General features: G+C 37.9%; 1 protein-coding gene across 2 annotated transcripts in view; it reads right to left on the bottom strand.

The window, feature by feature from the left end:
- CACNA2D1 (calcium voltage-gated channel auxiliary subunit alpha2delta 1) overlaps nucleotides 1–23,926 on the bottom strand; it is a 459,233-nt gene that overhangs the window by 96,996 nt on the left and 338,311 nt on the right. For both annotated transcript variants that reach the window (XM_055124139.1, XM_055124138.1), the window contains exons 8-10: nucleotides 14,290–14,359; nucleotides 11,037–11,087; nucleotides 6,941–7,040 (exon numbers count right to left, since the gene is read on the bottom strand). In XM_055124139.1, coding sequence (XP_054980114.1) covers nucleotides 6,941–7,040; nucleotides 11,037–11,087; nucleotides 14,290–14,359 — 221 coding nt within the window. The remainder of the gene's footprint in view (nucleotides 1–6,940; nucleotides 7,041–11,036; nucleotides 11,088–14,289; nucleotides 14,360–23,926) is intronic.

Here is a 23,926-nt window from a genome sequence, read left to right as displayed (position 1 = left end):
TTGCCTTGAACTCGGCTGACCCGGGTTCGATTCCTTTGCTCCTCTCAGAGAGCCCAGCAAGCTACCAAGAGTATCTCGCCCTCACGACAGAGCCTGGCATATTTTATATGCCAAAAACAGAAACAACAAGTCTCAACTGGAGACGTTACTGGTGCCCACTTGAGCAAATTGATGAGCAACGGGATGACAGTGACAGTGACAGTTATTTTATATTGATACACATGAACTTTGGCCTGTCTCCCACAGAGGTCTAGGGAGAGGAAAGCTACAGGCAGTCCAATAAGGTGTATTTCAGGGAAAGCTTTCAGGAAGAGAAAGTCGGCTATGCCTTCCCTTCCTTGCCTCCTTCTTGGCTCTGGTTCCTGACTTCTCTCTCAGTTTGTACTTGGATGTAACAGACGCTCTCTTGGAGCTAATCTTACTTAAAAAATAATAATGTTTTCTCCTCTCCTACAACTAAAAGAAAATATATTGTAAGGAATTACTTTCTGATGATCTCTTTCTGGTGAGTAATCAAAGATATAATTTTATAACAATCATGAATTAGAAAAACTTCCTGGAGGAAAAATGATTCACAGGTCCTTAACTTTATAACCACAACATTTGTGATGGATTCTTAAGGAGATATGTGATTTTATTGAAACATATGACCATCTCTTTCAGTTGTTAACTTTTAATATATTGTTTACAACCAGCTTATATTTTCTTTCCTTCTCCACTGACTTGAAGTATTTTACACCTAGAACGTCAAACTCTCTTATATTTATAAACAAATTCCACTCACTGTGTCACATTTGAAATTTTGCCTGTAAATCAGAACACGCTGTGACTGAATTGCTGCTCCTATTATCTACCACTTACTTATATCAAAGCATGTAACTGGATTAGTGGGGAAACAGCTATATCATGCTTGCATTTAAGCTTTGCTGAACAGCAGGCTTCCTTCCTGCAAGAAAGCATAGCTAGGAAGATAATAGAAACGCTGGCAAATGATACAGTATTCACTCTGACAATTTATACATGATTTAAGTACAGAAAGGGGCTGTTCTTTAAAACAAGAACAACTTAGAAATATAAACCTCAGAATGAGAAGTCTGTTTGGTATTTTCTATGTGTTGGTTCTAGGCAACTTGGGAAAACTGCAATATAAATCACATCGTAGATTATTGCTTTGGGTGGCTAAGATGGCCTTAGGTTTGAGAGGGAACGTTAATTACAGAATCACTAGCAAGCTTCCTCAGCACCTTATTATTATGTCTTCCTGAAGTTATAAAAGCTAAATGTTATTTTTTTCCTTTAGCAGACTTTCAGTTTCAGAGAGAAAATTAAGAGAAAAATACACATGACCTGCATGGGCATATAGACATACATGAAAGCACATTTATTTTTTTTTAAACTTTCTATAATTAAATTACCAAAACTGCATTTAATAAGAAGGGTTTAATTATTAAACTCTTTGTTAAATTGTAACAAAATTATAATTTCCCTTTTACAAAATACCTAAATATAAGCATTTTAAATATTATTGCCTTTAAAGTACCCATTTTAAATATTTATGCCCTCAAAATAACATGATAAACTAACAAAATCAAGGAATTTCTTTTAAATCATAAAGTTCATACAATTGACATTAAATATTTCATTAAGTGTAAATAAGAATATGTCAAGTGTATGGGAAGAGAAGAAACTTGATATAAGAGTATTTAAACATGTAAGACCAGATCAGAATGACAGTGCAGTGGGTAGAGATTGTGCCTTGCTAGGGCCATCGACCCCCGACATCCCATATGGCCTCCTAAGGACTCTAAAGTAATCCTAGAGCACAGAGCTAGGAGTTATTCCTGAGCACCATCAGTGTGGCCCCAAATCAAACCAAAACAACAACAACAACAGAACATACACACACACACACATGCATGCGCGCGTGCGTGCGCACACACAGATATATAAAGATATCCTATGTAGTCAACATACATTATGCAGACATCGTATTTGCCATTATTTGCATTTCATCCCTACAATTCATATTTGTTCTTCGAGACAAATACAGAAAATCTCCTAAAATAATTTCTGTGCAAAAACATACATAAAATCTAATTCAAACTGAATTAAAGGGTCTAAGATGTAGACCAGCTGTAGAGCACTTGTACATATGACACGCTGGATTTGATTCTTGGTAATAAACACACACACACACACACACACACACACACACTCCCACACCCCGGTGATACAACCACCACCATCGCCACCACCACCATTAAAACACACCAAACCACACCATTGCAGACCACACAGATTTTAGAGCTAGAAAGACAGATCACTATAAGATAAAGCACTAACGCTGACTGTCACCACTGAGACTGTGCTCCCTCCCCACAGCAGTGTCAGGTGTAGATCCTATAACAAATAAATGACAGGGCCAAGGATATGTCTAACATGGTAGAGAACATGCCTTACACGTGAGAGGATCTGAGCTAGATCTCTGGCACTGCATGCCACCTTGCCCAGCACCACAGGTCCCTGGAGCAGGCCAGCTATGGTCCTCACAGCAGTAAAGTAAAATATCAAACACATTTATCTTTGTACATCTACACACACATTAACACACACACATATATAAACACACACTTATTATTTTTTTTAGCTCACACCTGGAGAGTGCACAGGGTTCACTCCTTCTTCTGTGCTCGGTGATCACTCTTGTCAGGGCTCAAAATGCAGTGCCAAGGATCGCATCCTGATTGGCCTCAGGTAAGGGAAGCCCCTGCACACTGTATTATCTTTCCAGCCCAAAGTTTTTTAACTCGAAGTATTGAGATTTCCAGATCAAACACGATCACATTTCTTTCAAAAAAAGCAGCATTTGCCCATGAACTTTTGGTGCACATATTTAAGCTATGCCCCCCAAAAGGACACAGCAGTAAGTTTTTACCAAGAAGCGTTAATGTACCAACAAGTGTTAAAAACTAAAGCTCGCCGAGGGGCGAGTGCACTTGCGGGCTCTCCGGGCGGCTGTCTCACCACCCGCATTCGGTGCTCTGGAACCGCAGTGTGTGGACTGGATTGGGACGGCCGGTGGCCAAGGACCAACGAAGTAAGAACGAGGACCAAGCTAGTTGCTGATTAGTTACCGTTTATTCAATCTTTCAATCTTTTAATCTTCTATCTCCCGCACTCCCAGCTCTGGCCTCTCTCTGGATCTACTCCGCTCCCTTCTCTAGTCTCTCCTTCCCCTTGTCTCTCTCTCGGAACCCCTTTTTGCTCATGGCACAATACATTGACATCACGAAAGGCACCAAAATATCTTACAGGAAGAACACTGAGGCAACATTATTCTCTTTTATCTGCAGGCCAGTAATCTAGGCCTCTGGAAAGAAGATATAAAACCAAAACTGAAGCCTTCCTTGGACTGAAAGCACTCGGATTTACATCCCAAAGACCCGGTGGGCGGGGCTGCAACATGAAATCTACATGTCAATTACAAACTAGGCAGCACCTGAAATCTACATCCCGAAGACTAGGCTGGGCCAGAGCCTGGAATCTACAATGTCAAGTCAGGCCTGGCTAGCACCTAAGATCTGCATATCAAAGACCAGCCAGGCTTCTTATGAGAAAAGGAAAACTGCCTCTGAAATTATTTCCAGAAGGCAGCTGAAAAAGGGAAAAATATTCCTGTCTGCAGTACAGTGTCTCCAACATCTCCCCCCTTTTAATTTAGGACAGATTTTAACCATCATAACAATTCAAGCTTAAAATAAAATGCTAGGCACAAAAAGTTCAATAACAATAGCAGAACACCTATTCTCTAGGACAGATACTCTTTCAGCAGGACCCATCCAATGATGAAATCCCATGGTTGTGTTTCTCCTCTCCTTGTTCAACAAACATATAAGCATTCATAATATTAATCGTTTTGTATGGGCATAGCAAGAGATGCATTAAGCTTTTAGAATTGCTCTCCTGGGGCCATCTCAATCTCAGACTACAGTGCTCAGGCCAGATTAGTCTTTCCTATCCCTAGCAGGGTCCTAGTCTCGTCATTACTTTAAGATCATGACAGCACTTGTCCATGATCAGACTCTTAACTTATAGTTAAGAATGAGGCACTTTGGCCAGACCCATCTCGATGCCAGAGTAGCACATAACTTACCGCTTGCCCTGGGTCCATCTCGTCCCCCGTTGGGACCCTGCCTTTTAGAGGGCTAGGAACTAAGGGCAACCAAGGCTACAGTCAAGAAAGCAGATGCCCGGGAATTAATAATATTCAAAGCCAATTAAATCCCAATTGCAAAGGCATATTAATAAATGTCTTTTTTTGTCCATACAAAAAGGACTTGCTCTGAATAAACTATGCAAAGGACTCAAGGAGAAGAGAAAAACATTATTTACAAATCAACAGAACACTAAGAAAGAAGCTACAAATAAACACAGAGGAAAGGGAGCACTGTGATGGGAGTAACCCAATAAACCTAAACTACCTGAAGCTATGTAATCCTACAAGGAAGGTTTGTATTAACCTGGCTATTAAAAACTAAAGGAAGCGTCTTGCAACTGTATTTCTTAATATTTTGTTACATATCTAACAACTATAAAGTGTTTAGGAAAAGGTGTGGTCTCTAAACTTCACCAGGTATTAGGAATCTCACTGTAAAGTCCATCGAAGCTCTTCAATTAGGAATTAATTAGGAATTATGCCTAAATGTTCAACACATAAGTCATTAAAAGCCATTTTCATACTTAATGAATACTTTATAAGCATAATAATTCATGACATTCTTTCATCTCTAACTAGAAGATGCTATTGGCATCACATCAATATTTACTGCATGTCAGCTCAAATTTTACTGCCAAGATTCTTGGGTCTCTTCTGCGTGTGCATATGCAATCTGAATACACCAGTGGATTAATATCAGTTGGTCATTAAATACAACCTTAAATATGCCAGGACATTTTCCCTTTCAAAGGAAAAATTCTGAAAATGTGATCTAACTTGCTCCTCAAATTTTCCAAGGAAGTTTTCTTTCCTCACTGAATGGAAGCTTGTTGAAAAGCCACTGCTTATTAGTCTCTTCCCTTTTCATTTTACTTCTCATATTTCTTTAAGTTGTTCTGAGAATTAATTTATAAACAATTCCTATATTTAAATCCTTGTCCCAGGAATTATTTCAGGAGTAACCTAATGTAATTGGATACTAATACTGATTTTAGGAAGCAGATCCTAAGTTGGGCGTCTGGAATGGAATAATTCAACAACAGTTTAGTATTAATGACTTTAGTGTTAAACGGCTGTATTTTAGTCATAATTTGAGTCAGAAAAATTATGCAAATGCTATAGTATCGCAATTGCAATGATTTTCAGATGATGTGATGGGACACAATCCAGATTAAGGGTGATGCACCTAACTTTTTAAAAATAAGGAACAACCATTAAGAAATAGAGATTGGCTAATACTAAATTCCCTAAAAAGCACAACCTATTCAGCCAACTATCAATTAAGGGCAAAAAAATGTGTGGAATTAAAAGAGTTACAATGTGAAAATTATAAAGTCAGGGAACTGTAAGCTAGAGAATTATAAAGGAGATTATTTTCATAGCCTTGAAAGTTTCTATGGAAACATCAGGGTAACTACTGGCAAAAAATGGAATCCTAGGAGTAGAATGAAGACATCTTAATGCAACTGAGAACAGAATAAAACCTGTGAATAATCAGAAGTAACTACTACCATTTATTAGACAGAGCTTCTCTGTTCCCTGAGACTATGAAAGAGGACACTTGATATCCAAAAAAATCTGATCTTATCTCCAGGCATAGCTCTAGACAATAAAAGAGTTTGTATGTCTCAACATGGTCCAGCGGAAAATTAGTCCCTGCACTAGGAAAATATAAAAGAATATTCAACATAACAGATGCAATATCGGTGTAATGTGAACCAGCATATACTGGGAGAAGATGCCAGGGTAGGACTATTAAAGCATCTTGAGGCAAAACACAACTTGGTAATCAACTTAGTGTGCAAGAATGAGTTGTCAGTTAAGAAAATATGTGCACTCCAGTGCATTGATAAGTAGCTTGAATGACTGATCAATAGCCCTGGGTAAAGTATTAAGACTATAAAACCTACACTAGAAAATGAAATCGGGAAAGCACAAAAATGAAGCAAACTTGATAAATGAAAAATGTGGAGATCCTTTTGTTTCATAACAAAGAGGACTAGAGGGTGTTATTCACAGAGGTGCCACTCAATGTTTAGGGTCAGTAGGATTTGTCTGCTAAAAGTCTTCCAGTCTTTGGAGTTTGCAACTGTTATGGTTGCAAAATGGGTGCACAAAAGCCAAGACACCTCAAAAGTATGATGCACAGGAGGCTATGACTAAATACATTACAAAATTACTAAATTATATTACTAAATACATTACAAAAAAGTGGCTTGTCCCAGCTCAACTCCTGACAAAGTATTTGATATCCCAAGCACTATCTGGGAGTTCCTGAGAACAGAGCCAGAAATTACCTGAAGCACCACTGGTTGTGGCCTGAAAACACCGACCCAGAAAATAAGCATTACAGTGAACAGGAAATCGTCATCTATTGTCATCTAATTGTAATGTTGGGTTGTCATTTACTAGGAATTACAGTGGTATTAATGAGTACAGGGTTTATGTTATCTACTTTAGTTCCTCTAAGTGAAGAATACGTGTAATGCCTGTCTTTTGTATTCCTCATTTCAATTTTCTTCATTCAGTTTTAGGCCTTAAAAAATCTAAGAGGACCTTGGCATGAAGTACAGGAGAATTTGCCAACAAGAGAGGACATTTTCAGGAGGATGTACTATAATGGACCAGAAATATAGTAATTAAGATAAAATACTATAAGTTATCTAAGGATGAGGGGAGCTAGAAATGAGATTTTAGTCTGTAAAATTAAAGTCATGTACTTACGGAAGCTACATTCACAAAGTCATCATCTGAGAGTGTTTCCAACATTTCAGAGACGGATGTGCGGATCAATTTAAGGGTCAATCCACTAACACTCCCACTTCTGTAAAATAATTAAAAAAATGAGCCATGGATGGTAACAAACATATACGTACTCAACATTAGTCCTAAAAAGGCAACTTATACATTGGGAATAGAGCAATATTCAAATGACAATATTCAAACTCAATACTCAAGTAACAAATTGGTCTTGAAATATATCAGGAGTATAAAGAGTTGTATTTTTGAGAGATAAGAAATAACATACAGGAAATCATGTTTGTCTTTCTGATTGACATGCAATGTATATTTTTTAACTACAATGATTAACTATTACAGGTCAAGTGACAATTTAAAAAAATATGAATATTCATTCCATAATCACTTATTCAGAAAACATATACCAAATACCAGAACTTTCAGCCAAGCTGATAGTGAGGGGATTTAATAGAAATAACTTCTGCCCTAGTGAGCTGATTTACTTGATTATACTAATAAGCAGTTTTTCGTTCTGCTTTGTTTTGGGGGAACCACACCTGGCAGTGATCGGGGCTTATTCTCAATTCCTGGCTCTGCACTCAGGGATTACTCCTGGTGGGCTCAGGGGACTGACTCTACACAGGATGCTGTGGGTCAAACTTGGGTCTGGCACAATCAAGGTGAATGTCCTACCTGCTGTACTATCGCTCTGTCCTCTATGTCAATAATTTAGGAAGCAGCATAACAATGGGAATAATAAGAAAGTTGTATGGGAAAATGTCTAGTTTTAATCCTCTGGGATTTAGTCTAAATTCTGTTACTTTTGTTGTGTCTTCATTTAATGAGCAATCTTTATTTTTGTGCTCCATGACCCTTGAAAACCTCATCTATGTATAGGGCTTCTATTTGGGTATCAACATTTCCACTTAACAGCTCTCACTCTAACCTATCCTATTTTATACTTCTATCTATTTGTTGATCAACTATTAATTCCTTTTGTACAACTATGTTTCTTTTGTACTGACACATTTGATGTCAAGCAAGCTACGTGTAATCTATTATTCCTTTTCAACCAGTGTATTAGGACAGTCTCCTCATTTCTTCATTCTGCTTTGGAATATAGTCAATTGTGAGGTTTTCTTTCCAATCTCCCTTCACTCAAGCTCGGGTCTTTATTACCTAAAGATCCTCAGCCAGATCCATAGCCACTCCTATAAGCTCTTAGTATCATCTCTTCACCAGGCTGGCAAGGAGAAAATTCTGGAAACATACCTTAATCCTATATTGTGAATAACTCAGCGTTATCTACAAAACATTTGACAAAATCAATGATTCTACCTTCAACAAGACTTTCACAATCTAATGCTGTTCTAACATTTTGTCTTTAATTTCCCTTCTTTCTACAGCTTCCCCAAGGTTCTCAACTCAGCCATTTTGCTTTGGCCCATTCTTCTGCCTGAAATTCTAGTATTCATTCTCCCATTCCATGCTATGCTTGTTAAAACTTAAAAGTAGAGGTTTACTCATAATTTTAATCTCCTTATCCTAGTCTTCTCTGGAATTTCCGTGTATTCCTATAATTATGTACTGTACTTCATGTCTATTGCATTCAACAACTACTTTACATACTTGTGAAGATATTTTAGTTTCATTAATTTATGTGAATCGTCATCTTAATCAATCTCTATTTGTCTTTGTATGTATACTATTAAAGAGAAGATGGGCACAAACTAACATGTTACTGTTAAAAAATGTTTCAACAGAAAATAGTATTTTTGAAATTGCTTCATTTTCACATATATATTCAATCTCGGGGAAAAAACAAGTGGTTTCTAAATTTAAAACAATATTTCTGGGAATTATCATATATCCAGTAGTATTATACCATATCACATTAGTATTTAAATTTATATGTAAGGATCAGCATATGCTAAAATCACTCAATAATTTATTTAGAGTAAGATGTAGCTTAAGAACTTCCAAATAAATTAAATAAAAATGTTAAATAAAGCTCTAGGGCCAGAGAGTAAATACAGCAGGTAGGACACTTGCATGTGATCGACGTAGGTTCAATCCCTAACACCCCATATGGTCTCCTGATCCCTGACAGAAGTGATCCCTGACTTCGGACCCAAGAGCATGTCCTGAATATTACCAGGTATAGTCAAAACCCAAAAAAATAAAATGAAATAAAATTCAATACTTGTTGAATTGTCTTCTTTATCGCCAATGAGATTTTATAGTTTTGAGTTTGCTTATTTCAGATTATAATGAAGAGATATTTGAATGTTGATACTAGCCTGTGATATAAATTTATTTGCCTACAAACCACTGGTTTCTATTTCTTTCACTGTGAAAAAGAATATATGAAATTTAACACTTTTTTCTCATGAAAAGTAATCTGAGTGTTTTATAGCTCAGGTTTTTGATTTATTTTTATTACCTTTTAAAAGTAAAACTCCATGTTCATTTTTTTTTGGGGGGAAGGTACATCTGTAAGTGCTCAGGGCTTACTCCTCACTATGTGCTCAGGCCTCTCTCTTGGTGGGACTCAGGGAACCATACAGGGTTTCAGGATGGAACCTGGGTCAGCTGCATGTACATAAGGGAAGTGCCAACCTGCTACACTATTTCTCCAGCTTCAGTAGCACACACGATTTCATTTTTGTATTTCAAATTTGACAGTTAATGTTCTTGGACGATTACAAATAACAGATATCTGAGCCTATAGCATATGAAGATAAAATGATTAATCATGGAATTCTTTCCTTGTATCAGTATTTCCTCTATAAAGTCCCATTCTGAACATTGAGCTTCACTATAACTAAACCCCTGAATCATAAATAGCTAAGTGCTAACTTAAATGATTCTACATGTGTGTGTGTGTGGGGGGGGGTAGAATCAGGATCTATAGTTTTTTTATTTTAGCACAGCAGGTAGGGCGCTTGCCTTGCATGCAGTTGGCCCAGGTTCGATTCCTCCGTCCCTCTCAGAGGGTCTGGCAAGCTACAGAGAGTATCCTGCCCTCATGGCAGAGCTTGGCAAGCTACCCGGGGCGTATTTGATATGCTAAAAACAGTAACAACAAGTCTCACAATGGAGACGTTACTGATGTCGTGCACGCGGCCGACCCGGGTTCAATTCCCAGCATTCCATATGGTCCCCCCCTGAGCACAGCCAGGGGTAATTCCTGAGTGCAGAGCCAGGAGTGACCCCTGTGCATCGCCGGGTGTGACCCAAAAAGCAATATATATATACATATATATATATATACACATATATATCGGGACAGTGTGTGTGTGAGTGTGTGTGTGTGTATCTGTGTATATTAGGGGGAGTGGAATCAGGAACTATAGTTTTTTTTTTAATTTATATACTTTACTGTTGGGCTGGAGCGATAGTACAGTGGTTGGGCATTCACGTTTCACGTGGCCGACCCGAGTTCGATTCCTCCACCCCTCTCAGAGAGCCTGGCAAGCTACCCGTGGCATATTGGATATGCCAAGAACAGTAACAATAAGTCTCTCAATGAGAAACGTTACTGGTGCCTGATCGAACAAATTGATGAGCAACAGGATGACAGTGATACTTTACTGTTATTTAAAATATAAACTGAGACGATATAGAGAGCATAGAAATTTAGGGGCTTGCCTCGCACATAGAAAACACTGGTTTGATTCCAAGAATTGCCAGGATTGACCTCTGAATACAAAACCAGGAGTAGCTCTGAGCACTGTTGCCCTGTCAAGCTCTATCCCCTTCTACCCGCTCCCCCAATAACATATGGCAAAACAATGGAAGCCAATAAGTATTTCTGCAAAAAGCTCATTTCAGAATCACGTATAATTGTCAAGTCTGATATAGTTTTCTCATTTTAATGAGTTAATTTCTTTCTGTTTTACATTGTAATGTTGCTTACCTGTTCAGACATGGACGTCATCATATATATTGCCTTTTATTAACCAATCAACAAAGAGCTCAGTCCTAACATTTGACTACTGTTATCTATAAAGTCCTCTATTACCAGCAATATATATATATATATATATATATATGTATATTATAAGATTTAACCACTCACACATCAACCAGAATAAGCATGTCTTTAGGAGATGCAGCTCCTTGGATATACCTGAAACAAACATGCAAATGTATTTTTAAAACTGAATGATACCAAATAACAATACTTATTGAACTAAATTTTCTTAAGAAATTTTTTAAGCAGACAAGCTCCCACTATATCTCAGTGGACAATACTATTAAATTCCTGCTTCTGTAATATAAAGTTTTAAGAAACTGTATTTACCACAATAGCAAATATACTTTTAAAATCAGGTATTTATACCCCCAAAAGAAGACATATTTTAATCTGTAGAAGCAAAAAAGGAAATTAACAATTAGAGAATATTATCCTGGAAACAATAATCCCTAATTATAACTGGTTTACTCTAGGCTGTAAAGTCAATTCTTATAAATAACAATACTGAGCAATAATAAGCTTGTCACATTTTAAAATATAAAAAAGATAAGCACACATGCAGAGAAGGCTTAGGGATGTGCAAAATTAATACCAGCAGAAAAGAATATAAAGTGTAACAGAAGCGTAAAATAGAATAACTAATAACTTATTACTAAGAGTTTCAAGGGGTGGCTCTCAAACTTCCTAATGCCTATGAATCTCCTGGAAGTGAACTCACAACGCTGATTATTTATTTATTTATTTATTAGCAAGTCACAGTGAGGGTACAGTTACAGATTCACACATTTTCATGCTTGTTTTTCCCTCATGTAATGTTTGAGAGCCCATCCCTCCACCAGTGTCCATTCTCCACCACCCATGAACCCAGTATCCCCCTCACCCCCCCAGTCCCATCCCCCCACCCCACCCCGCCTCTGTAGTGGGGCATTCCAATTTGATATCTCTCTTTCCTTTTGGGTGTTGTGGTTCCAAATAGGGGTATTGAGTGGTCATCCTGTTCAGTCTCTAGTCTACTTTCAGCACGCATCTCCCCTCCCGCGCAGGATATCCAATCACATATTACTTGGTGTTCCCCTCTCTATCTGGGATGTCTTTCCCCCAGTGTGTGAGGCCCGCTTCCAAGCTATGGAGCCAACCTCCTGGCATTATATATTACTATTCTTGGGTATTAGTCTCATACTCTGTTGTTCTATATTCCAAAGATGAGTACAATGCTGAATCAGTACAATGCTGATTCTTAAAATGAATTCTAACCCTGTAGCTACTGAATACACATTTAAAGCAACTCTAGGGTAATGTTATTTAGACAAGTCAGCTATTGTCAAGTTAATCTTAATCACAGGTGAAGAGATTCTAAAACATAAGATGCCCGGACACCAAAGGGGAAACACAGGAATAGGTTCACTTGAATTCAACTTTCCACTACAACTCTCAACCTAACATTAGGGAATGTGCTATATATTTTTTAAAATTATTTATTTATTTTGTTTGCTTTTTGTGTCACACTCGGCCATGCACAGGGGTTACTCCTGGCTCATGCACTCAGGAATCATTCCTGGCGGTGCTCAGGGGACCATATGGGATGCTGGGAATCAAACCCGGGTCGGCCGCATGCAAGGCAAACGCCTTACCCGCTGTGCTATCGCTCCAGCCCCAACATTAGGAAATGTGGACAGAATATTTCAAAGGAAAGCAAACCAATCTAATGTCTATCATCTTATTTTTGTTTATTTTGGGGGGTCCACAGCCAGAGCTGTTCAGGATTTATTCCTAGAGGGGCTCTATGAACCCCTCAGAGTGTCAGGGATCAAATCTGGATTGTCCAAGTTTGATACTAACACAATATCCACAATACTAGCTCTTCAGTCCCAATGTCCATCATCTTAATGTCCTGGCATGCCTCTCAATGGGAAAAATGAAGAGGATGAAGTATTTTCTTCTCTTTTGCCTGACAGTGAGCTCTTACAGTTTCTCTCAAACAACAGATTCCTGAACAAAAAACATTTGGTGTCAGTTTGCCTCTATTCAATAACCCCTGGCAATAGAGTCCCCATGTTTGGAGCAATTTAAGTCACCAGGCTTAGTACAATATGAACAGTATGTGAACTGATAACACGTAACACTATTATACGTGGTTATTCCTTGTTTAAATTGCAACTGGAACATTTAAGAGGCAATTTCAAAAACTTCTAACGCGGGGTTCTAAAAAACAATACAGGGGTTAAGGTGCATGTCTTGCATGGAAAGGCACTAGAGGGTTCTCCAAGCTTTGGTCCCTGATTGACCAAGATTAATGATGGAGGCCTGGGATCCTCTGAGCACTGCCAGGAGGCCAAAGAAAAATAACAACTAGGGTGAAGAGTATGGTACAATGTAAGGTAGAGCCCTTATATTGTACTCAGCAGACCAGAGTTCTGCTGCATGCGGAGTGATCCTGATCAGTGAGCTCAGAGCCAGTGGCAGGAGGTCTCAAAACAAAAACAAAACAAAACAAAAAAACAAAGAAAGAAATCAAAAGAGAACAACTCTTCTTGAAATCAACCATTATGGAATCTTAGTTTATCTTAACCCTAAGGGGAAATAATCTATATGTCCAGTCATAAGAAATTTCTTCAATAAGTTACCTATAGTTACATTTTATGACATACATTTCTTTATAAAGGGGCACTCAAAGGTACTGGTATGAAAGAGCCAGGTTATAAAGCAATATATATTGAATACAATGTGGGTATTTTTAAAGGATATTCATATTGGGGAAAAAAATCCTCAAAATACAAGGGTGTAATAGTTGTTTCTGAGTGATTAAAACGAGGAGTTGTATTCTCCAAGTTTTATTTTAGGGATATAATTTGTGTTAGTAGGGAGAAACAAAGAAGACCTCTTTTGTGAAAAACAGAATCTAAACTATATGTCTATAACTTAGGGAAGTCTTACCTGGAGCCAGTTCTCATTAGTTCACTGCCAGAGGCAAACTCTCCTAGTCTATTTGAACACTGGAATAGAGATCTACTCTAGACGTACTGAAAGGCAGAGTCTCACAGTAGAAATTCTCACCAGATAAAAGTGGTTTGGAGATGATATTAAATATAAAATTAAAGTAGTTCATTTTAAATACACTTGAGAAATTAATTGAACAGTATCTGTTATTTGTGTTTACTTGAACACCTCTTGATTTACACATTTAACAAAGCTTATCTATTAAAAAAGGAAAAAAAAGGAAAAGATCATCATAGCTACTTTAAATAATTACATAACATTCATACTCATAATGGAAAAGTTCACTCTCAACATTTTAATAGGAAATTTCACCTTCTTTTGTCTACTTTGTCTTTTCAAGACTAAGAATTATACTAACCATGGTCTTCTGCGAACATCATAAAGATCAATCTTGTTTGGAGTTCTGCTGTTATCAACCCATGGGGAAGCTGAAAGTCATGAAGAAAGTAAAATATAAGATATTATCTTTAAATATTACTATTTTAAAAATCTACAAAGTAGCATAGATGCATGCCACAGACTTATAGTACTGCTAATGTGAAAATACAATTTTATGTTCTTAATCTCTTTTTAAAATTTGGAAAAACAGACGGGAGACATAGCTCAATGGGCTGAGGGCATGCTTTGCTGCAGGCTAAGGTTGCGGGTTGGTCGCTGGCATCACATGTTCCCAGAGCACTGCCAGAAACATAAACACAGAGATGGCAGAAGCCCCCAAACCAACAACACCACACATAAAACACTGTTTTTATTATACACAAACAAAATTTAGGTAACAGAAGTTGAGTTTCCCTTTTTACACTGAGATAACTTGAAGAATTTTCTGGTCTGAACTCATATGCTTTATCAGGTGTCCAGAAGCTGTATATTCCTTCCTATATAACTAATTTCCTTTAAAGAACATTTAGTTGCCACTGATTTACATATTTTCCTTCTTATAAACAATTATCCCTTAAGCTAATTTATTTCTAAATTATACTTTGAATTATTATGCTCTTTACATTTTCATTATGCCATATCTCAACCCTTAAAATTACTATTTTGATAACTGCTAGTGTTTGGTGAAGTGTAAAAGTAGGACTCATGAAAATTTTCAAATATCTTCAAAAATTTTTATTTGCATAATCTAAAGTAATTTAAGTAATTACTGAATCTGAAAGGAATCCTATTGTTCCAGAATCTTAAATTATTTGCCACAAAGTACCTCTTCATTTACTGTATTCATTTTAAATAAAACTAAATATCACCTCTTAAAATGAAATCTATATGTAACTAAAGGCTTTTCAAACCTAAATATACATACATTTACCACATGTATCTGATTAATAATTTGATGTGGAAAATTCTTGAATATTTTATATATAGGACACTTGGGATTTTCTAATAATTTTTATTACAATTCCTCATCCTGTTTTTTCAATTTCTTGAGGAGAATACATGGAGAACATTACTAAAGTTCAGGCTTATTAGCCAATTTAAGATAAACTGGGCAATCATAAGTTATCAAAAATATATACTACTGAGCTTCTCTTTGTCCACAATTTTGTCTTATTAGCTGCTATCATGTCAGTTGCTAAGTACTTGACTACTAATCACTGTATCACTGTCATCCTGTTGTTCACTGATTTCCTCGAGCGGGCATCAGTAATGTCTCCATTCGTCCCAGTCCTGAGATTTTAGCAGTCTCTCCTTACTCATCTTTCCCAATGATTGGAGGCTATTTCAGGTCAGGGGAATAAGACCTGTTATTGTTACTGATTTTGGCATATTGAATACGCCACGGGGAGCTTGCCAGGCTCTCCCGTGCGGGCAGGATACTCTCTGTAGCTTGCCAGGCTCTCTGAGAGGTATATGTATATATATATATATATAATATTTCCCTCTATGATTTTATGAAAAATGGGTAGGGAGTGTCTTATGATGTGTTCAGGGATATGTTCCCTCATGTGTGAGGCTCAGACCGAGCATATTGAAAGCGGCCTGGAGCGTGGCAGCATTTGGGTAGTGGGTGACTACTAATATCTATATGAAATTAAGTTTATATGTAGCACCTACCCAACAATACTTATTGGTGTAATTAATGCACCTGAAATGGTAAATCTGCATGAATTCTTTCAATCTCACTTGGCAGAAACAGTGAGATAAAATACCACCATTATTCCTTTTTGGAGATAATGCTGTAATTTGCATCAAATATACTAATAAACATGTCAGTTCATTTTCTAATATTCCTCTGCAATTTCTGACTCTCCAAAATTAGAGTATTATTAAAAGTCAAACAATTATTTCACTTTATTTTTAGTTTTGGGGCCACACCACATAATTTACAGGGCTTACACCTGGCTCTGCCCTCAGGGACCATCTCGGACAGGGCTAGAAGATACCATATATGGGTTTCTGGAGATCAAAGTTGGGTGAGCCACATTCAAGGCAAGTACCTTACCGGGTGTACTATCTCTCCAGTTCCTATTAAACTTTTGAAATATTGATTGATGATCTGTGATTTATAATACTCTTAATGATGGTTTCCATTTACATAATTCCACCAAACCCATCCCGTGTCCGCACTTCTCTTCCTCAGTGACTCCAATGCCCCTGCCCTTCAACTGCCCTATGTCCACCACAGTCGTGTGGTTCAGTTCTTCCACTGTGCTAACTTTGACCTTTTGTTGTTACTCCACTGTATATCTTTAGATAAGAGAGACCAATCAATCATTTTGTACCTATCGCTTTCCTTCATACAGACTTCAGTCAGCATGATTTTTCTCTAGTTCCTTCCGTATTGTGGCAAATTGCATAATTTTGTTCTCGCTTATATTTGCAGATTTTTCCACTGTGTGTATCACTTGTATCACTTGTTGTCCCATTGATCTTTGATTTGCACGAGCCCATGGAATCCAATCGGTAATAGCTCCAGTCCAGCGGTCCTCTCCGAATCGCATTACATGACTAGCCCATCTGATTTTTGATATCTTGGCAAACGCGACAGCGTCCCTAATTCTTGACCATCGATGGAGGTCAGAACTCCGAATTCCTTCTCTCACTTGAGTGAGATGGGATACTCCTAGCATAGCTCTTTTGATTCCTCTTTGGGATACCCAAATAGCGTTCTCATCCTGTTTGCGTAGGGCCCAGGTCTCTGAGGCGTATGTCAGTGTAGGAAGAACGGAGGAATCGAAAAGATGTGCCCAAAGTTGGAGGTTCTTCATCCTCTTAACCACTTCTTCGACATTGTTGAAGGCATTCCACACTGCTCTCTTCCTCCTGTGCAGTTCTGGCGCCAAGTCGTTCCTCATGTTGATTTCTCGACCCAGGTACGCATAGCTGCTGCATTCGGAGATATTCGTTCCATTGAGAGCAAATAGAGCTTCAGGGACAAGTTCATTTTTCATGAGCATCGTCTTGTTGAGATTCAGCTGCAATTACCTTTCCACACTCCTGGTCTAAGTCAGCCAGCATTTGTGCTGCTGGGCTAATGTTTGGTGTTATGAGAACGATGTCATCAGTGAAGCGGAGGTGGTGTAATTGCCGACCGTCTATCTTCACTCCCATTCCTTCCCATTCCAGTCGTTCCATGATGTTCTTGAGGGTGGAACTGAAGAGTTTAGGTGAAATGGTATCACCCTGCCGCACCCTTCTCACTTCCTTGTAGAATGGTGAGATCCTGGTGGTGAATCCACAATGCAGCTCGACGAGGATTTTGATATATTGAGTTTGAAAGCCCTGTTTGGCTTCGATGACCACTTCAGTCTCAACAGAATCGAAGGCCTTCTTTAAGTCGATGAACATTAGACAGAGCGGCGTCTTGAACTCTCGAGAAACTTCAATGAGTTTGGTTACTGTGTAGATATGGTCTATCCTGCTGAATCCCCTTCAGAACCCAGCTTGCTCGCATGGTTGTCCTTAGTCTAGTGTTCTGCCTATTCTGTTCAGGACGACACGAGTGAACAACCTGTAGACGACAGACAGCAGGCAGATTGGGCGATAGTTGCCAATGTCGTGGATGTCTCCCTTCTTGGACAACAGAATGGTCCTACTGGTTTTCCACTGAGACAGAACCTTGCATTCAGATAGGTAGTGTGTGAAGAGCAGAGCCAGTGTATTGATGAGTACTGGCGGCAGATTCTTCAGGTGTTCGGGTCTGACCTTGTCCGGACCAGGTACTGTACGCGTCTTTACCAACAAAATGGCGTGTTGGGTTTCGGAAGGGAGGACTTTGGGAACGACATATTCATCCTGCGAAATTTGATATGTGGGCAGGTGGACATGGCTGTCAAAGAGATCTGAGTAGAAGTCTTGAATAATCCTCTCCATTGTCTTTCTGGAAGATGTAATAGATACATCAGGATGTTGGAGGGCAGTCATCTTGGTCTTGTAGTTGGCGAAGGATAGGCCAACTACACCAGAACTTCCTAATCCTTTCATGGGCAGTTGGTTACTTGGGTTGTTTCCATATCTTGGCTATTGTACTAATTGTGACTTTGAACAGAGGTATGTATATATCCTTCAGAATCAATGATTTTGTGTAAAATTTAAACATTTAAATTAACTGAATCCCATGGTCAGCCCACTATTGTGGTGATTTCACATTCATTGCTATTTGGTTCCAAATTCACTCATTTAATCTTCCTTTATGAAAATGAATCTAGATTCTGTTTGTTAGGGTGCTAATCCAATGGTGCTTGGAGGCTACTCCCTGCTCTGGGCTCAGAGATTCCTGGAAACTTTAATAATTTTTATTTTAAACAGAAGAATATATTTTTTAAGATTTTTCCATTAGTTAATTTTTTCCCCATGGGAAAATATCTTTAATAGATTTACTGATGCAATTTTCTTTTATTGTTTATTTTTTTGTAACTGTAACATGGTCATAATTGTGTCTATATTTATGTTATGGTTCTGGTGTATTTGGTCAAAGACTCTTGAGAATATGAAGCTCCCTGAACCTTAAGTCTGCTTTGAAGTCTTCAGAGCCTAGCTACTACAGTGCTTGTAGCATCCTTAAGCATATTTCTAGGGGGAGGAACATTCCCAAAGTGGTGCTTGTGGGGCTAAAGTGCATCTTCTGCATAATATAAAATACATTCTCTGGACCTTTGGACTATCTCCTCAGCTCAGCTGGTTTGTACCTCACTTTCCTACCCCTTTTTCTAGTGCTGGGATCTAACCAAGGACCTCACAAATGCAAGACAAGTGCTTTAATATCCCTGTGCTTCCTGATAGAAATTATACTGCTACAAAGAGAGATCAGTTATCATTATTAATACAACAGATGTTGCCATAAGTTGAAAGTGGTCAATTAATAAATTTGATTTATAGTTAAGAAAAACAAACTTTAGAAGTCGTGTTGGAATTAGACTTCTGATGCTTTGCAAATCACATTCATTAGGGTTTGTTTTTACTGTAATCATGAATTGAAATTAATGAAATGAATTAACTGTGGTATGTTTTACTGGGCACCATAAAATTTACCCTCCTTTAAGATAGGAAAAAGAGCTACAGTTTACTGTGTGAATTAGCCTCATTAAATTTTAATACAGTATATAATCTTAGGTATTTACATGTAAAAGTAATAATCTCCTCTTAGAAGTTTTGAGATATTACTATTAGGATACTCCCTTGGTTATAGTAAATTAAGCTGTTTATATTATGGTAGAGCACTTTCATCTGTGATATTCTAATTAATCTGTTGTAAAATCCCATTGTGTCACTTAAATAGCACATTATTTATATAGGCTCAGAATTATGGAAGGTCGAATAGTAAAACGAATGATAACCAAATGCTACAATTTCATTAAATAATCAATTTCATAATTATGAATAATGAAAGTATGTATTTTGAGAGGGAGAATAGCTAAAATTCCTGCAGAGTGAAATGTTGCTCATTTTAGATGTGCCTTTAGATTTCCAGTAATATTGGTGGGGGGGGGTAGACAAAAGAAAACAACCACCCACAGCATGGATCTCTCAGTTCTGAATGTCATTATGAAAAGCAATATGCATAATGATTGTTTATGTAAAAGTTCTCCATTATAAGTGAACATTGGATGTATCAGACTAAGTTAACTGGACTCCAACTCTGCTTCTTACAATATTTTATGTGTTATTTATAAAGCCACCAAACTAAAAAGAAAAAATTTGAGAAAAGCTATTCTTAAGAAAACATGCACATTTTAGAGTCATTTAGACCCTAGTGATTATGGTCTAAAAATAATATAGTATCAGTCTTTTTAGCTGTGAATAAACAGTAAAGGTTAAAATAAATTGGAGGCTGAATTTCGTGGTAGAAAGACCATCAATGAGAGCTAAGTGCATTTGCAATTACTAAATTCTAATGCATTATTCTAATTCTAAAAAAAAACCCCTTTACATTTTTAGTTTCATGAAAATAAAAAGCTAAATTTTATATATTCAAAATTACCTTTAAGAAATAAGCCAGTTCCTATTGCTTAGAGTGAATCAGTGTTTTATGGATCACTATTTTAGGCTTGCTTCAGTCATCTCCCATGGAGTATTAGTCATGGTTCTGAACTGCAAGCCAAAATAATGAATTTGAGCTGTTTTCAAAAGTCAGAATTAATTAAATAAATATGTATAGCTGACAAAATTTCCAGGAATCTCAGGGTCGCTACCCAACTCTTACCATCCCCAAATAAATTCTCCGCAGTCCCTAAGGTCTGTGTCTCACAAAGCTAGATCCAGTATGAATCTCATCAACAAACTAGAGGTCACATACTCAATCTGTGAAAACAATTTACTCTTTAGATTTTGACTTAGAGTATTGTACTTTATTTCCCCCCAAATATTTTTCTTATTTTCATTTATTTTTGACTTTGGGTCACACCTGTCAGTGTGTAGAGCTTATTCCTGGTTGTGCACTCAGGAATCACTCATGGAGGCACTGGGGATCCACGGGGTATGGGATCAAACCCAGATTGGTCATGTGCAAAGCAACTACCTTACCTGCTGCACTATCATTCTGGCCTCCAGAGAATCTTTGAACCCCAGAAATTCAAAGAACATCAAGAGTGGATTCCATCTTCATTATGGTAGCACAAAGTAATCATAAACACCCTCAAATCTTTTGTCCCTTAGCTCAATAACATTTATGTATTACTCATGAAACAATTGTTAGATATGACTGGACACAGAGGCATGGATTTGACTTCAAGCCAGTATTCAGAGATCGGTTGGTAGAACTTTCATCCTCAATACGTGATTTTCAAGATAACCCAGAATATTGAGCTGGAACTACTAAAAAGGAGGCAGAAAATGTAAAGAAGACATAACAATCTCAGATGTGAAGTTATAATGCATTCAGTACTATTCTTCTGGTCCCATAATGACGTACTGCCTGAACACAGTACTTGATTTAGAAGTAATTTCCAAAAGCAAACTTCATAATTAAGTGGGGGTATGGCAACTTTGATTGGTAGCTAGCTATCTTGCCATAGATATAAGTAGGCAAAGGGGTAATAGTACTATCCAATGTTAGTATAACACCAAATTTTCTGTTTTTACCCATATTTTTTTCTTTTCTTTTTCTTTTTGCTTTGTAACCATTTGTATTTGATTTTTATAGGCTTTCAGCAGCAATGTCACTTCTTTTTTCCTCTTTAAAAAAAATTAAAAAAAATTTTATTAGTGAATCACCACGAGATACAGTTACCTACTTTCAAACTTTCATGTTTGTGTTTCAGTCATACAATGATCGAGTATCCATCCCTCCATCAGTGCCCATTCTCCACCACCAATGATCCCAGGATCCCTCCCACCACCCTTACCCCTTCCCCCCCACAGACACCTCTGTGGAGGGCATTCCCTTTTGTTCTCTCCCTCCTTTTGGGTGTTGTGGTTTGCAATAGAGGCATTGAGTGGCCATCGTGTTCGGACTATAATCTAGTTTCAGGACGCATCTCCAATCCAGAGCGGGACCTCCAAACACCCTTTCCTTGGTGCTTCCTTCTCTATCTGAGTTGCCTATTCCCCCAGCATGTGAGGCCGGCTCCCAAGCGGTGCAGCAAACCTCCTGGTCTTTATCTCTACTATTCTTGTCACCCATGTCTTTAAATAACCCACATTTACAATGAAGGGAGAGAAGGAAGGGATAAATTTAGAGATAATGAAATATATGAAAGATGGACTTCAGAACAATTCCTAGACTAAAATTTAAATTTGCTTATATAAGAAACTCACCAAAAATAAAATAAATATTGTCATCTAATGCCTGTGTCATCATCTAATCTACAGAAATTTTGTAACTTTTGTAAACCCTGAAATACCTTTGAGGCACTAAGCCTGCATCAGAAAACAAGATGCTAAGAGAGCTGTTAGAATGAAACCCATCTTCTAAAGAGAAGCCAGAAATGCTTGTAGACAAGAGCTGATCCCACAGAACATTACAGGAGTAGCCAGAGAGTTAACTGAGAAATTTATTTTATGTAAGAATAAGGAGGTCTTTTAATTGATGGATTGTGACCAGCACCCAGTAATTTCTCTGTATTCCTCCCCCTTTTTTTCCCTAAACTGAAGTTTTATTGTGGTCATACAAGGATGTCACTGTGTATTAGATATCTGAGCTGTTATGTGAACAGGGCAGAGGAAAATATATAGAATCCTACTTGTTGACTACTTGTGGTAGTCAACTTAGAAAAACTCAATGTCCATGCAAGAGAATTACCTGACCCAGAGATTCTGGACTTTGACCTGGAGCTACTAATTTATTGTGACTTTTGGTTATCTCTGTTGTGAAGGAGGCGAATGTGTCCTAGCTCAGGAAAATGACTGTATGTATTGCCTGAGAAATGACTGGCAGGACTTCAATATTTTTCTTCCTTGAGTAATCATACATCCTTCAAGTTTAGTTGACTATCCATCTAAAACTATGTTTCTCAATCTCTATTGCCATGGTGGATCTTTTAATAAAACCCTAGTCAATATTCATGTGAATAGAAGTGATATCTGTTTTCAAATGCTGAGTAACTAACTTTTGTGTTTTAGAATCATCAAGGAGTCAGAGGCAGAAAAAACAAATTAGAAGGGCTTCCAAGTACACAAATACTAATATGAAGAGTCAACTATCTTTTCTTGAAAAGTCTCATCTGCTTGGGAAAACACAATAGAGGACAAGAGAGATGGGATTTTGGGGGCTGGAGTGATAGCACAGCGGGTAGGGCATTTGCCTTGCACGTGGTCGACCCGGGTTCGATTCCCAGCATCCCACATGGTCCCCTGAGTACCGCCAGGGGTAATTCCTGAGTGCAGAGCCAGGAGTGACCCCTGTGCATCGCCGGGTGTGACCCAAAAAGAAAAAAAAAAAAGAGAGATGGGATTTGAAGTTAGAGTACCAAGATTTTTCACAGAGTATACACATTTGGACAATTACCAAAGACTTCTCAGCAAAAAAAGCATATAGTAAGAATTCCTGTTTCTGAGGATCATAAATGAAATCTGATTTTTTTTTTGTTTGTTTGGGGGTTACATTTGGCTGTGCTTAGAATTTACTCTTGGCTCTGTTCTGAGGGGTAAACTCCTAGTGGAACTCAGAGAATCGCATTTGGCAGAGGGGATGGAACTCAGGTCACACATGTGCTCGGCAACTGCTTTACACACTGAACTATCTTTCCAGGCTTTTAATAATCTGATTAAGCAAAATAGGTCAGAGTGAGAAAGACAAATTATATTGGCTAATTTCACTCACCTGTGTTATATAGATAAAACAAAGGAAAAAACAGTATCGGAAGATGACAAAACCTGACCTTGGATAACAAAATTGAGATTACCAGCAGTGAAGATAAGACACAGATTTAGAAGTAACATAAGAATAATATTGTGTGGGGTTGGAGAGACAGTATAGTGGGTAGGGTGCTTGCCTTACATGCGGTGGTTGCAGGTTCAATCACCAGCATCCTAGACGTCCTCTAAGCACTACCTGGAGTAATTCCTGAGTGCAGAGCCAGAAGTAACCCCTGAGCATAGCTGGGTGTGTCCCCCAC

Source organism: Sorex araneus, chromosome 1 (assembly GCF_027595985.1).
Source record: "Sorex araneus isolate mSorAra2 chromosome 1, mSorAra2.pri, whole genome shotgun sequence".
Classification (NCBI taxonomy): domain Eukaryota; kingdom Metazoa; phylum Chordata; class Mammalia; order Eulipotyphla; family Soricidae; genus Sorex; species Sorex araneus.
Note: the sequence above shows the minus strand (reverse complement) of the source record. Positions and strands in the feature narration are given on the sequence as shown.